Raw genomic sequence first — 16,846 nt, 5'->3', positions numbered from 1 at the left:
TTATCTCTGAGATGAAGTTCGTTGCAACTAGGGTGAAGTTCATTGCACCTTCAAAGATAATTTGTAGCCTTCAAAGATGTTTCATTGTCACTAAATAATGTTTCGCTAAACCCTGTTGATGGAGGAGGATATTCGTTGTATGTGTTCACTGAATGAATTCGTTGTGTGTATGATGTTATACAATGATTGATGCCTTGTATATATAGGAGACTTAGCCTTTTAATTCTCCCAAGTCGGCTTGCATGAAGAACATATTTAATTACAATTCAATGCTTTAAGGTTGGCACCAAAATTGAAATAGCCCTCACGTTACAAGTGACCTTAATATAGGTCAGCCCCAACACGTTTTAATACAAGTTACATTCAATATAGGTCTTGCCCAATATTCATAGCAAGATATAATTACAAGCTACATGTATTTGATTTGCAAGGTAATCCGAACTGGCTATTATTTCAACACTCTTATTTCCTATATACTCTCTCACATCCCTACATCTTAGAGGGTGGTTTTGTCCACATCAACCTAGTCAAAGTGACTCATTATCTACTTGTCCTAGGAAGCCTAAATCTTCTCCAACCTCTCTAGATTGTTGACTCCTTCATGTCTTAGGAAACCTATATTCTCTCCAACCATCCTACATCTTTCGAGTTCTCATCCTTGGTCAAGGTGAGCATCTAGTCATGTGTCTTCTCTTTCCATCTTTTCCTCTATCTTTTCATTGTAGGAGGAACATCTTCCCCCTTTGTCTCTCACATCTCAACCAAATTCTTCTCAACCATTCATAATCTCAAGATTACCTCTCAACCCATTCATCTTTGCCACCTTGGACTTTAGCCATGGAAAAACTATAAAAGGAAGCCTTCAACCACCATTTCAAGCTAGTTAGTAGGCATTCAAGCATTCAAGTAATATTGCAGTCAAGCACATCCAAGCATCTAAGCAATCAAGCATTTTAGTTATCATAGCATATCCATTTTAGTATCTATTATCATTGCAATCATAGGATTAGAATCCGCTTTTGCATTTCATATTCCACATAGTTCATTCTTGTGTAGTCATCTTGAAACCATAAGTGCAATATTCGGAGAGCAAATAGCAACAAGGTCACATAAGATAGAACAGAATGGAACTTCATGGGAGCAACTAATATATGTAAATTAAGCTTTGTGTTAACAATTTCTTCTTTGTTTCAATTTAGTGTGTTTTAGATTAGATAGCATCCTAGAATAGATTTGTAACTATTTGGTAGTTTTTAATATATTTCACATTTAAAGTATCACAACATGCTTTGAATATATAATGCAATTGAATATATTTGAATTTATAAATTATTGGAACCCTAACACTTAGCAAATAATTGGTCTTATGCATCACATTTCAAATGTTGACTAACATCATTGCAGTTTATGTTGGAAAGACAATTGTCCATTGGTAAGTTTGTATCGTAAACATCATTGCAGTTTATGTTCGAAAGACAATTGTTAATTGGTATGTTTGTATCCTAATGAACTATAATTCTTATTTTAATTAAGCTTGTGATTTTAAGACAAGATTTAAGTTTATACGAAAAGAGGGTATTACATGTTTGGCTTCTACGACTCTACCCATATTTCTTATAGATGTGTATATATAATAGATCTCCTCTTAGATACACATTTTTCACGTTGATAAGTCCTTACAGAACAACTTGCAAATATTTCCTTTAAAAACTTAGACCCTTCCAATCTTTAACATTCTGAATGAGAAACTAAACTTTTACTACCCTTTTTCGAACCTTGTAACTCGAACAAAGATAGTACTTTTCTTACCATTAAATACTTAAAATAAAGAAATATAACAAAATTCCAGCATGAATATTAAGAGCTAGTAAATTAAGCTGGAGGAAATCTGCACCTTCAACATTTTAAAAAGTTTGATTCAAACTGTGTTCTGAAAACTGCAATTCATCCTCTTATTTCAATGCGTAACCTCATATGGATTTTCAGGTGTATAAACTTGCATACTTTGCAAATTAATTAATACTGGTCTCCAAATCTTACACACTAGCAAACACATATTTCTTTGACAATTTCCTGCACCCCCTACTATTTAAAATTGTCATTTTAACGTCTGGCTATGGTGAATTTGCATGCTGCTTTTCAAAATCTTCAACACGCCCATTCAAAATTTAATGCCCAGCAAAATTTTCAAAGCGCCAGCAAATGAAATGGTAACGGCCAGCAAATACCACGTCAAACTTCTCGTGAAACACTGATAATTTCTTCAAACAGTTTCGGGGTTTTACTCTACTCTTCCTCCTTTCCAACACATTTTAAATTTTGAAATTTCATTAAGAAAGAAAGAAATATATCGATAGTTTTACTATGCCTGTGTTAGATTGGTGTATTAAAACATCACTTTAAAAACAAACAATACAATATACTAACAATCCATTTTTCTTTGCGAGCAACTTCTCCATTGCTTCCTCACAGGCCTAGCATCATGAATGCTCCGATACCATATCAGAGATTAGGGAAGAGGTTAGAGGGGAGTTTAGATAATAATACGTTAATATATTCCATTCAATAAGACACTACATATTTATTGGATTTCTATATCCTATATTACAGAAAACCTCTATGACAACAACTAAATATATGAGTTGTTTGAACGATCCACATAACCAAAATCTTACAAAAATGATAAACATGCTAACAAACCTAACAAATAATGTAACATTCCTAACAGCCATAATATATACATGAGTTGTTAATACAACTCACCTTACCTCTTCATTCCCACACTATTATTCTAACCCATGTGAACACTAATATGAATTCCTAACAGAGTTAGTTACAAACCTATTGCATGACTATTTTCATTTAAAAATAAGATGTTTATAACGTAAGCACCTTTGAAGGTTCTAGATGTAAATTTCCTCTTAACCTTCTTATCACTACATCATATTTATTTGCACATCATTTTAAATAAAAATTAGATCAACCAGAAATAACAGTTTTTTCAACAGTGTGCCCTTGATCATTGTATGGCTATAATTTAATTCTTTTTAATTATAACAAAGGTGCACAAACGAGTTAGTGTAGAAGCAAGTTACCGTGGCATTTGAAGTGTTGTACTCAAATTCCTTAAGGGGCAAAGATGAGCCCCCAAATTTTGGCCTCCCAAACTTTGATCAAAACAAAGACAAGGTGCAATTGGTGACCTCGGTCTTGCAAATCCACATCATGTGCATACAGAGACATACATAAAATTTGTGACCTTCGTCTCTCAAATCCGCATTATGTGTATACAGAGACATACATAAAATTGGTGGCCTTGGTGTTTCAAATCCACATAGACATACATACATTAGCATATATTCGTCAATATGTATACTTGAGTGTGTGTGTGTGTGTGTGTGTGTGTGTGTGTGTGTGTGTGTGACAAGGTGGCAACTCAATCCATGATAATTTCATTTTTACCATGCCATTAACTGCCAATAAATGAGAAATCAAGTGACAGAAGTTATCAAAGAAAAGGAATCAATTGAGACAAATTTCTATAACCACTTAAAACACCTGCAATTTTACCTATCTAAGTTTGTAACTTTCTATTTTATTTTGATCCATTTCCACTTTCCCTCTTGCTGAAAATTAATAACTTATGCAAGGGACTTATAATCCTTAAATAAGGTTCCCCCACTTAGAGGTGAGCGAAATGTCTGAAATATATTAAAACTTCAAGAATGTAAGATTTCTATTTTTCTCAGTGACCCCAAGATAAAAACTATTTGAATTCTATAACATAATTGGACACTCCTCAAATGTGTATGTACATTCACTTCATATTTTGTAGGCAAAGAACTCCTCTCATATTAAACAAGAAACTTACATGTATAGCAGTTGCAGTCACAGGATGCTCAAAAATAACCACCATTTCGAATGATGCAATGCCCCCTGCCTGGATTAGTGTTGGGTCAAACAAAACAGTTATGTGCCTCAAGTTCAAGTCATTACACTCATTCAAGGCTATCAAAGTGATGAACCATCACAGATGCCCATTGAATTGAAGTTATTATGAGATAAGTTCCTCAAGGGCACCAAGCAAAATTATACTCCATCAAGGATCCTAAACAAGTTGTTTATGACCTGAAAAAAAACCAAAACTTTTACTATAAAACTTAAATTGGCATTGCATGGCAAACAATTGAAAATCTACAATACATCAGTGTTCTAAATACTAAACCAATGTCTTTAGAATACAAAAGCCCAAAATAAATAAATACCTAGAAATAATCAAACATAGTTGTTGAAATGGAAGTAAATGGCACAAGGAAAAAATTATCGATAACAGAATACAAAACAAAATATTTAGAATAAATAATACATTTTATGACCTGAAAAAAATATAATATTATATGAAACTGAAGATGGCATTGCATGTCAAACAGTAAAAAATCTTATGGGCATTGGGTTCTAAATTCTAAGCCAATGTCTTAGACTAAAAACTGATGTGATTTCCTTCCGTTTTTATAAGGAAGGGAAAGAAATCACTCGTGGAAAAAGCCCTATATAAATAAATTAAACATGTGTAAGGAATGCTAGAATTCAGAAGATACTTTGACAAATTCGATCAGGACTACAGTACCAATTTGACTAAAGATGATTGGAAAGAGGAATAATTTGAATAAGGTTTGACAAATTAGGAATGGAAGAAAATAAAAGAAGCTCAAAAAACACATAATCAAATACAAGCTTTTGATGTATCGACAAACATGTTAGATACATCCTATTAAAATGCATTCTGAAACTCTCCACCAAGAGTTCAACAATAATTACTATTGACGTGTGGGACAAAAGGGCCTTCCTTGACCAACAAGACTAGACTTTAGAAAACTACATTTGCTGAAGTATAAATTCCTTCGGGAGCTTTCTCTAGGAAGAATCTATAAATTGCTAAGGGTGAATAATTGGATTTTACTTGTGGACTTGATGTGTTAATTATGTGGTGTATCTTAAAGTGGTAGTATTGGTTTGTGTTAATTATTAAGAATTCTTGTCGCAGATTCTTTTGTACATATTAATTCATTTCTTGATCTGCTTCATAAACAATTTAATGGCTTACAATCAAACCATTTGCCCTTGATTATTCTTGGAAGAGAATTTGCAAGGCATGATTTCATGAAAGTAATTCTACACTCCTATTAGGAGAATTGAATAATTTTAAAAACAATCTCTAGCTATACACATTAAAGCCAGTTTAAATTGTTTCCAACAAGATGAAAATGTTTTTTAATAATTGATATCAGATATGCCAATGAATCTCTGACACTTAGGCTGCTTTAACCCAAGCTTTTTGGTATGATATTAGAAATTTGAAACCCATCACCACGGGAGGAGGATACGGGATTGAACAGATTATTAACATAGGACATCCAAACAAAACCAATGACTGCTTAGGAAAGATAGAAAATAGTTGGATTAGTTGCCTTTTGTGGCATAAACTTATTAATCAACAAGAAATAGCATGGGCTTGCAGCTTGCATCCCATTGACAACTCCTTAGAGAGACAATTAGATAATTATTGTTATTTCCTCTCATGGATGTGCTTTTGGTTAATCTACTCAAAGGGTGCCCATATAATTACATTTTAATTTTTATGTATTTTGACTACTGTAATGAAGACAGGACAGTTTTTAATTGACAAAACAAAATACCATGACAATCCCTATTGTAATAATGAGTGTTAAAGTTTGAAAAAGAGGTGTCAATATGATTGAATTCTCAATAAATGCTATAACATGTGAGAAGATGCCCCAAAAATGCTTGACCTATATCTCAAATTAACAAAAGCATACGGTATAAGAACATACAACACAGTTGCTGCTTGCATATCACTTGGAGCTCGTTTTGACTTATGTTTTTTCTTCTCACGTTTCTTATTCCTGCAGCAGTGAGACATGGCCCACAAGATCTTCATCAAAATAGACATTCAACCATTGCATTCCTATAAGATTATACCATAATTAATGTCCAGAATTCTCTTAAATCTCAATCTCTTAGAAGAAGGTTGATTACATACTCGTCTTGAAGCCCTGAATTCCGACAATGCTTAAGCTTTCTGTCAACATGTTTCATATCTTTTGCTATGGGAGTCCTGCCCACCTGTAATGGAAAACTTAGAAATTTTCAACTGCACAATACAACTGACTTAAATTCTCGATCCTAAAGTTACAAAAAATTTAAATTTTTTCTAATTTGGCATGTGGAGCTCAAAAGACTTGGTGCTACTCTAGCATTAGAGTATACCACAACATCAATGTCATTAAGAATACTGATGAATTCATGTTCAGTATAAGTGTTATTCTGCCGGCTACATATACGCTTCAGATACCTGTAAACAAACAATATAAACAGTAGTCAAAAGCATACAAATTGGAAAAGATCCAAAACAATTACAATTTTCCATCAGAATTTATAGCATAATCAACGAGCAGTTGCAAACCTGTCAAAATCAAATGCCGCATATTCTTTATTAACTCTCCGTAAAGCAGCCAATGCTAGCTGTAAAATATAAATTACCCAATCACCAAAAGGCCTAAACAACTACACAGGATAAAATGAAACCTCACTGCTATACAGTTTACCTTTTCACCCTATTGCATGCATTGTACAAATATTGGAACAAAATTGAGAACTATCCCTATAAACCTCCCAGTTCAAGGGCAATCAACTTTAAGTATCAATCTTAAAATTAAATCTGACAATGAAATTACATAGAAAACAAATGATAAAAAAATACAGAGATTATAGATAGCTGGTAAATAACAAAAAATGTTCCAGAATACTTGAGCAGAAATCAAAAGGCAGGCTGTGGCGAACAGCGTACTAGTTTGCAGTTACAAACTAACTAGCAAAAGAAAACTACATCAGTTAAGACAATAAGCACCTACCATGATATCTTTTCGTATTGCTGCAGGCATATCATTGACAATGCAGACAATACCCAAAGGATAAAGCGAAATATTGCCTTACAGAAGGAAAAAAGGCTTATACTGAACAATTGCATTACAACTTCCTTACAACATAAGCAACTCACTGCACAATTCAGGCTAGGCATCACGCATGCTAATCTATTTCATTTTTTCCCAAAGAATAAATGGTCCAAACAGTACAAGTCAAAACTGTAAGTTTTCTTCCTATTACTAAAATGCATTAGCATAGGCTGAAAATGCTTGCAATCCTCAATTAAGTTCCGGTATATTGTTAATCAATGGCACAAGGGTAGCAATCTAGTATAGCACATCTGTTCTTATATCTCATGGAACACATAACCAATGTCTTCAGCAAAACTGCAAATCAAATATTAGAAGTCACTCACAAAGCAAATATGATGATATACTTTCTCACGGTATTGTTTAGTTTTAATGGTAAATGGGAGTTGTAGGATCCCTCAACTATGAGAGACAATGGTGAGTTAATACTCATGCTTTCTTTTTAACACTTGCATGCATTTATCAAAGCACGCCCAGTGATTATTGTGAAGTGGAAAATTGAACCCTAGTGACTCCCAACCTAGGAGAGAGAAAAGAAGTCACTGTGATGATTTTCACTTGGGAGATACTCCACATTCAAAAGAGGGACGTGAATCCACTAGATCCAAATCCAAAGGAAATAAGGATATGAATACCAGATGGATTGCAAGAATTGTAATGTGATTTACCCTCTTTTGTAATAGATATGTTGACTTGTTGACTATGTAGAAAAGAGAGATAAAATGGATGAAATAAGGAGCTACCAATTCGGGACCGCATTGTAACTTCGGATCTAGGACATTCAGACTGATACAGATCTGCCCTGCAAATTTGGAGAAAAGTCGTCGGGACCGTGTTGAAAGTGTACACGGTCCTCCGGAAAATCCGTGCACCGAAAAGGGTTTTTCCGTCTCTGTAAATGGAGTCCAAACCTGCAATTATAGCTGCGCACCTGCAACCTACACAGAAAAGAAGGGAAGAGGGGTTGTGGATAGGGGTTTGCCTCAGTCAAACCCCAGTTGAGGAATCAACCTTGAAGGAAAGTAATTGCAAATGCTTAAATGTAAATGATAGAAATGTATACATTGTAGATTTGCAATTGATTGATGATGATTGCTTTGCTTCTTGAATGTGATCACAAATGTTGTATGAAATGGCATGTAACATGACAAAACCCTAACACACACACACACATGCTTGCAAATGAATGTTGTAACGTTGCTCCAATGAATGAAGAAGAAGACTTGATGGATTCTTGAAGACTTGAACACTTGATGAAGACCTTTCGCTTGAATTTCACCTATCGTGTATTTCATGTCTATCGAATGAGGGAATTGAATCTCCTTTTATACATGCACCAGAGAATTAATTTTCATCCATCAAAAGCTAACAAAGAGAGATTGAAATCCCCGAAGAGCAACCCATCTTAGGGCCTCCCTAAGAGGGAGGACAGGGGCCCACGCCCCTGTCCTGCCCTATCTGGGGGCCCGGATAGGGTCTTGAGGCAGCATGAAGGCTGAAACAAGGGGAGACTTAGAATGAAAGCGCAGAGAGGGGTCTTGATCGAGAGAGAGATGCAGTCGCTTAGGTGAGGACCTAAAATGTGGTTGAAATTGTGGGGGTCGCAATTTCATGAGGCTACAATTATGAAAGTGAGATGCAAACCCAAATCTTCATCATGGTGGTGTTCCATCTTTACAACTCACCCAGTGGACTAAAGTCAAATATTTAAGGTAATTAGAGCAGTGCTTGTAATGTTAACAAGGGTGGGCTTGCGTCTGTAATTTCAGCGTCTGTCTTGTGCTGTTTGCACTAATAAGTTCAATGGTCCCTCTCAGTGTCCTTACAGCCAGTTCAAGGAGTCCAAGAGCTCATGGGAATAGAATCTTGGGGTTGTGGTGTGAAACTCAAGGGCCAAGGCTCGGGAGATTTTATTACATAGTAGTGGACTTTAGTCTGTAATATTAGAGCATGTGTCCCATGTGAATTTGCAATGGGAAGATTGACTTCTACCTCAAGTTGTCCCCGTAGCCACTTTGAGATGATTGTAGTTGTGCTGGTCCACTTTCCCCTAAGAGAATCAGTTTAATGTTAATTCTGGTTTTCACTTTCTTTGTACTTTTGCATCACAACAACAATACCACTTCATTTATGGTGTTTGACTAAAAACGTAAGGCAGATATATCCAACACAGGAATTCCATCCTCCTATATGTTTGTCATTTAGCAACAGCTACAATGGTTCCTAGCTTACAGACCACTGGTTGTATGCCTTGGCATTAAGTTAGCTAACATGCACTTTGAATTATCTTCGTCAATATCTTCACAGCAGAGTTTCTGTCTGCTATTCTTTGGAATCCGTAGATAGCTTATCTAAAGGTGCATGTATCCATTGCACTGCACGCACAAGATTTCAATCACCATACAAGATCGGTTTCTGTCCTCCGTATGCTAATATCTACTAGAAAATATATCCATCTTATCAAACAGCCCCACCAGCAATGCTTATGATAAAAAATTTACTTCATATACCAGCTACTCATACAATCAAATGAAATTTTGTCCAACAAGCTAGAGTACGAAATTTCCTTCTTATGCCACTATCTCCTTGCCAGTTTATAGAGGTTTATTGCCTTCTTGGGGCCTTCGCTGACATCTTACACCTTCAAGAGGATGCCAAACACCTCACAGCAATGCTACTTCTCACTTGACTGATGCAACTAAGTACAACTGCAATCAATTACAACAGAAACAAACCCCTTTGCAATGTCCCACAAGGGGTAATATAGCTTAGCTCACACATCACAAGAGAGTTCCAGAAGAAAAAGAAAACATCTTAGAACACCAAGAAACAAATGCTAAGTGCACAAAACCTAATTGCCTTCCAACATCAAGTTGGTCAATGACACCATCTTGCGTGTTTCCCAATGAACGGAAAACGAAAAAACTGAGAAGAGGTGCTGGCACAAAATTCAAAAAAATCGAATCCCAATGCAGGAGCAGAGGCAGATGCAGGTACAGACTTCAAAAAAAATGAAGTACGGCGGGCACGAATTTCAAGAAAAAAATTCCGGCTGACCTAGAAAAATTCGAAGACAACCCAGAAATCCTTGCGAAAAACCCAAAAAGAATCTGTTGTCGGAATCTAGATCCACTAGCACGAAAATCGAGGCAACCATAAAATTCTGACGACGACCCAGTTGAGATCTCGAAAAACCCACCACGAATCTGTGCTCAGAAAAATTTTCGACTGAATCTGGAGGGTCGAAACCCTAGCCGAAAATGCAGATTTCCGTCCAAAAATGGCAGAAAAAAAATCTGCAGGCGGGAAAAAAACGCAGCGTGGTTGCACGAAATGCAGGAGAGACGGGTCGCGGGAAAGGGCAGAAAATAGAGAGAAAAACCTCGTAGTTGCAGCCAAAACGAACTGTCAAAGTAGCAATTTCGAATAAACAAAGAAACTTTTCAAAAAAAAAACTGTTAAAAATTCATGACGAATTTTTAATTGAAAAATTATTTCGAAAATAACCAAGGCTCTGATACCATAATACAGATGCAAAAGCATATGGATTTCAAAGAATCGATGTTGTTCAATTAATCGAGGAGACAAAGCTCCTTTAAATAGAGTTACAAAGACGATGTTTCTAAAAGAAACAATTGTTAACTAGAGGCGAAATTAGAAACAACTTAAATGACCATTAATAACACAAAGAGAAAGATATTATTCTAATACACTCAAGTTGATTTCCATATTACTAGGGATATGTTTTCACAAATTTTTACCCCTTGTAAACCTATCCACAAAAAATGACTATAAGCCTTTCTGTAGCTGCCCCTATAATTCGTGGCACAAATGACATAACCAAACCCTTACACCCCACTAAATTATTTTTGTCTTTGTCTTTAGTTGTTGCAAATTGCATAAGAATTTTTTATGATTGAATATGCCCATTGCATTAGTTTTTAGGAGTTCAAAAAGGAATTCAAATGGGTTATTTGAACCCCCAGTAGCTGCAACATTCCAACACTTGAAGAACCCCAAAAAACTCTAGATTTTCTCTTGAATCTCAACCTCTATACCTTCACTACCACAATCATCAACTACTCAATTGTTTTCTTTTTAAATACAGCTCCAAATGCAAACATAAAACAAAAAACCAAATAAAAACTCCCTAAGTGCTTGAAACTTTTAAATAAACAACAAGGAATTTGAAAAGATTTGTGCAAATGAATGAAGGATAGTAAACTTAAACTCAAATAATGTAGTTTTGATGCTCTCTTGTCTTCTTCTCAATGTTCTTGTTTCTTCTGAGTGTTGCTCTCTTTCTTTGTCTTCTCACGAAATGCAAAATGGCAAAATGTGGATGCTTTTTTTGGGCCATCTGGGCATCCCAGCTGTCCCAAGTTGTAAAAGGGTGTGGGGATCCTTGTGAGCCTCTTGACCCTTTTATTTTCTCATTTTTGCGTTTTTTTATAGATTTGCATTTTAAAGGCTGGCTTGTAGGGGACTCCTGGCCATCCTTAGGATGGTCACGAGACATCTAGGCATCCCTAGCTATCCTCGGACCCATTTCCTACTATTTCCAAACATTTTTGTACTATACTAGGGACATTTCCATTTTTTTCTGATGGTAGGGAACAACTATATGATTTTTCCTACCCATATCCACACCCCCAAAACTTTTCCAATGGAGGATAGCAAAAACAACAGAAGGGACATGTCCCTAAGGCACATGGAATCAATTGCATCACTTATAGCAGCCTTTTAATGGACTAAAATCAACATAGGATAAAAATTATCTTCTTCACCACAATTACAACTGGCAACATATTCACACTTCCAGCTGCTACAAATCTTAATCCTTGAAAATGAAGATAGTTTTGGCTGCATTAACCCTGCTAATTCAATATGCAACTCTCCTAAACGAGTTTGTTCCTTACATATACAACTCAACGCTATAAGTTTCAACAAACTCCTAAAGCTTCTACACCTCTTCAATGGCTTGACTCTAATTCTCACTCATATTGCGTTGGCTCTCACTTTGGCTTTGGCTCTTGGCTCTGGCTTTTCAAACCACAAGTATGCTTGAACTTGCTCTCTAACTCTGCACTACAATTGATTAGAAAACCACTACACACCATGAGATGCTAGCAAACTCAAGCATAACAAAAGGAGCTGCTTTGATATTACCTACCTATAGTGACAAGAAAGGACTAACTCTAATACCACCTTCCCCAAAAGAAAATTGGGTTTTGATACAACTTTTTCCAAAAGCAAAATTTCTAACAGTTGGTATAGAATGCTCTAATACCGTGCAAGATTTGTCCATGGAGATAGCTACCCAATATCAATGAACTTCAATGAAAACACAAGACCCACCCAAAATGAGAGAATAACTCTATTCTATCAAAGGATGCAAATATACAATATGATCACATGATTGAGATTACAATGCAAAACCCTTGTATATATAGGCAAGAGTGAAACATAAGACAACATAAGAATATGAGATGTCTTAACCTTATGAATTACGACAGAAAGAGTGAATGCCCTAAATAAACTTAAGAAACAAGGCGTGAAAAGGACCTAAGAGGTAAATAATTAAGTAATATACCTCATTCACATCAACAAGATTGGCTTTGATACCAATTGTTTTGTAAATAGGAACGGCTATGATGCACTTGCAAACATCAGCAATACAAATTTAATGAGAAGCTCTACAAACTCCCTCAACATGAACCAATACTACCTATAATGAATGTCAATAGATATAACAGGTACAAATCAAGGAAAAAGAAGAGAACTCAAAAAAGGAGAAATAAACATGCAAACACAATGATTCGACCTAGAGAAAAACCCAACTCAAGTGTAAAAATTCAATATAGAAATGAAATAATCTCCATTCCAATATTGGAAGCTTGGTTACAAATGAACAAATGTGCCAACTGGCTACAACAAGCTCCCACAACTGGTTCTCAGACCTTGACTACACCTGCAAGTACTTTAACAAATGGATCTTCTACTCCACACTTCCAGCAGTCCAAGAAACTGGTTGCATTAACATTACTACTTTAATATGCAACTGCTAAATAGGTCTGAATGAAGCTCATCCATCACACTTATAGCAATATTCTTTGTCCTTCCTTTAGCTTCCTTCCTTTAGCTTCCTTCCTTTATGGTCAAAAGTGTATCTTAACACTTTACATTCCTAGGGGAAATGGAAATATGAAACACCAAGAAGAGGAATGTCAAAGGACACTTAGCTAGCCATTCAAAACAAATGATGACATTTTACATCTTTTAAATAACTATTGACACGTTCAGCTGCATTTCAGTCAGTTTTAATGCAAGAATAATTTATCAATACAATAATCTTTCAAATGGAACCAACTTCTAGCTAAAGGTCAAACACAACCCATACAAGTAAAATCGCACTCTTATCAAAGATGCAATTGTGAAAAAAATATATATATTTTGTGACTGAAAATCACGGCCTATAGCTGTCCCTTCACTAGAATAAACATCCATCTTTTTCCTGAAATCACACAAGCTTTCAAGAGAAATTCAAATATGCGAACACTTTCAGGTTTTGATGCCATATGAGCTCTATTTCCAAATTTGCAATTAATGAGGGCAATGGTCCAACTTTTTTCCGTGACATTTTCCTTAAGCTGAATGCATTCCTCCTTCCCCCATTTGTTTCCAAATTGGACAAGGAAAGGTCCCCAAGGTGTCAAGACCAAAACACAATACCTAGAGTTGTCACTGAAAATTGCAGCACTGCTACAGGTGAACTTCCAGCTTGATACAGGTGAACTTGCAGCTAGACTCTGCTGTTTCATTTTTCAGATCATTTAGCATTCAAAATTGCTTAATATTACTAATAATTATTGCCTAATCCTTTTATAAGTTTGTTTGACAAAGAAGAAAAACTTTTTCTTTTAATTTTGCTCTTTGAATTTTCCAACTCCATAGAATCTGAATAAGTATCAGCTATGTCACTAGAAACAGAACTTCCAGGTTTAGTCACATTCTAAAAGTTGTTTCTCAAAGACACAGCACGTGTTAGGCCATTTCTGGGTGATCTAAACTGCCAAGCAAATCAGAAAAACATATTAAATTAGTTCCTTAGTTGTCTATGACATAGTTGAACTACTCGCGACTCGGCTCGACTCGCCAAGCCCCTGGGAAAAAAACTTGTGGAAAACTCGAGGAAAAACTCGGCGAAAAACTCGGCAATGTAAAAACACGCTTAATTTTAATAAAAAATGCATTTTTTTTGCAAAATTTAATGACAAGATGCATCCAATGAGTCGATAAATAATAACACAAAAGAAACAAGCTGATTCTAGATATATTTAAATGCAAAGTGTCTACAAAATCGTATCCTCATGAGGAATGCTGATGGCTGGAAGCAAAATAGTAAATAGTTTTTGTAAAACCAAAAGTAAATACATCATTACAAATTACAATTACAACTTCCTCTTCCCAGCTCTAGGTCAAACTAGAGGAGAGGTAAAACTAGAGGGTCTAGTCCTAGAAGTCTGTAGTGGGCATGACTGTGCCTCCTCGCTTGGTATGGCTGGCTCATCCTCCATCCTGAATGAAGCTATGTCTCCACCTGCTTGTGGCATTGGCAATGACTCCTCATCCTCATCCTCTTCCTCCTCAATGTCATCCAGCGTGAAACCAAATCCACCCCCCTCCTCCATAGCATGCCTCTCCAAATCAGTGTTGTCATCCTCAGAAAACAATGGAGGCTGCTCATGTGATGTCCAATCACTGTAAGGATCTATATCATCCAAGTCAAGTGGACCACCTAGTACTTCCTCTACCTTCCTTACGCGCAATCGAAGATCATATTGCACAAAGACAAGGTCATTGAGGTGTTTTTGAGCTAGCTTGCTCCTCTTCTTCGTGTCGATGGCTTCAAACAAGCTCTAATTGTGCTCACAACTGGATGAACTACAAGGTTGACATAAGATTCTGAGGGCAAATTTTTTGAGATTTGGGGTCTTTCCACCCCAACTTTGACACCAAGCGTCTGCAAATTAAAATTAGGTTGAAAGTAGCACCCCTTGTCGGGGTCTGAGGGTGAGAAAAAGAGGGGTAGAGAGATAGGTCTAGATCTTGGTGGAGATCTACAAACGCACAATATTTGAAATTTCATCATTCATACTCATAGTTTCAAACTTTCAACTCTAAAATGTAGAATACCAAGATTTCTTCAATGCTAATTATGTTGTTATATGGACTTGGAGCATAATCAGACTCGGAGGTTAAATTTTCCCTACTTCCATCAACGCAGTTTCCCCCTATATTTTTTGACAGGGGTTTGGGGGCAGCGCCCCCAATTTGGGGTCAAGGGGCATCGCCCCAGGAGGCCAAAAATACTTTTATTATTTTATAAAGGCGTCGGGTGTCGTAAAGTATAAGAAAGGAAAAAGACATATCGAAATACCACTTATACTTAAATGTTATATTTCATGTGTATATTCTGTTGAAGAGAATGAAACTGAACTGAAAAAACAAAAATTAATAATTTTGACATGTTTGGGCCTCTCTTTTTTTAGTCTAGCCGAGTTTTTAAAGAAACTCGCGAGTTTTTTCTGTGAGTTAAAGTCAGAAAAACTCGGCGAGTTTTTGAAACTCGCTGAGTACTCTACGAGTGCGTCATCTATGGTCTATGATACAGAAGTCGTTACTGTGCCTACAATTCTGACTTTTGATCTGTCATCCTATACTCTCCACTGAAAGGCTTTACACTCGGTCAGTCTCCTCTTGGGTCTTTCAAATATTTTTGCTTCACAGATTTGCTTTCTGGAATCTTGTAATTGATCCTGGTATTCTTATCTCAGATCTGTCTTCGATCCCAATGAATTTGAACAGGTCATTTGCATCAGTACACTTCAAGCCATAGAATATACATAAAGCCAGACTATGTCAACTATAGTCTTTCATATGTTAAGAAAAATGAATTGCTTATAGATTAGTTTGATGGTTAACCACTAAACCACAAATGTGCAGCAAGTTCGATGTAATTATTTGAGATCTTGGATCTCAAATCTTGACCAAATGAGAAGAAAAGGCTGGGATGAGGAAAGCTATAGAGCTAGCTGACAAAGACAAATAGATAGTTATCCTCCATGAACATTTTTGGAGCTCTTCCTTCTTTGGACGAATTTGTCAAATTGGTAACTTCTGTCATCTAGGTAACTCTTAGTTCTAGTCTCTCCACATTTGCCTTCGTTGTAGATATAAATATGTTTTTAACTTGAAATTTGTGTCTATGTTTACATCCCTCTTGGTGTTATTTGGTGGGTGAGGTTTTCAGTTTTTTAATTTTTTATTCTTTTATTTCCTCACTTGTGGCTCAATCTCTATCTTGGAATTGGTGTTTGTGATTTATTTCTTAATGCCTAGGTACAGTCAAGGTAGCCTGTTTTATGGCATATGAACTGGCAATAAATGCAATTGTTTATGGAAGGGATGGAAAGAATAGTAAACCCTTTTCTGGTTTAAATGCACAAGGCCAAAGGAGGGACTGGTGGGGATGAAGGTCAGGGATTCAGGAAACATTTTATTCAACTTGTGCAAGCAGAGTAACATACAGTGTTACCAACGTCTGAACATTTCTATGCAAGAAGCTACCATGGAGGAGTGATCAACAGCTTATTTGAAGGTGACACATCCACCAAAAGAAAACAGGGATGTGTTAAGAAGCCTTCTCTTCCCAAGAAACTGCTAGTTTTTTACCTAATCCACCAAATTTTGACCACAGAATTCACACCCATTATCTGACCTAAGAGTTACAATCTAATGACCTAACTCTT

The 16,846-nt window shown here is 36.1% G+C and overlaps 1 protein-coding gene across 2 annotated transcripts in view; it reads right to left on the bottom strand.

Annotated features, from left to right (window-relative positions):
- Positions 1–3,564: 3,564 nt before the first annotated feature.
- Positions 3,565–16,846, bottom strand: part of LOC131070831 (cyclin-H1-1) — a 74,100-nt gene continuing 60,818 nt past the window's right edge. For both annotated transcript variants that reach the window (XM_058006497.2, XM_058006498.2), the window contains 5 exons: positions 6,485–6,543; positions 6,289–6,373; positions 6,062–6,144; positions 5,853–5,924; positions 3,565–4,128 (listed from right to left, as the gene is read on the bottom strand). In XM_058006497.2, coding sequence (XP_057862480.1) covers positions 4,122–4,128; positions 5,853–5,924; positions 6,062–6,144; positions 6,289–6,373; positions 6,485–6,543 — 306 coding nt within the window. In that variant the 3' untranslated portion in view covers positions 3,565–4,121. The remainder of the gene's footprint in view (positions 4,129–5,852; positions 5,925–6,061; positions 6,145–6,288; positions 6,374–6,484; positions 6,544–16,846) is intronic.

This window comes from Cryptomeria japonica, chromosome 11, assembly GCF_030272615.1.
Source record: "Cryptomeria japonica chromosome 11, Sugi_1.0, whole genome shotgun sequence".
Lineage (NCBI taxonomy): Eukaryota > Viridiplantae > Streptophyta > Pinopsida > Cupressales > Cupressaceae > Cryptomeria > Cryptomeria japonica.
Note: the sequence above shows the minus strand (reverse complement) of the source record. Positions and strands in the feature narration are given on the sequence as shown.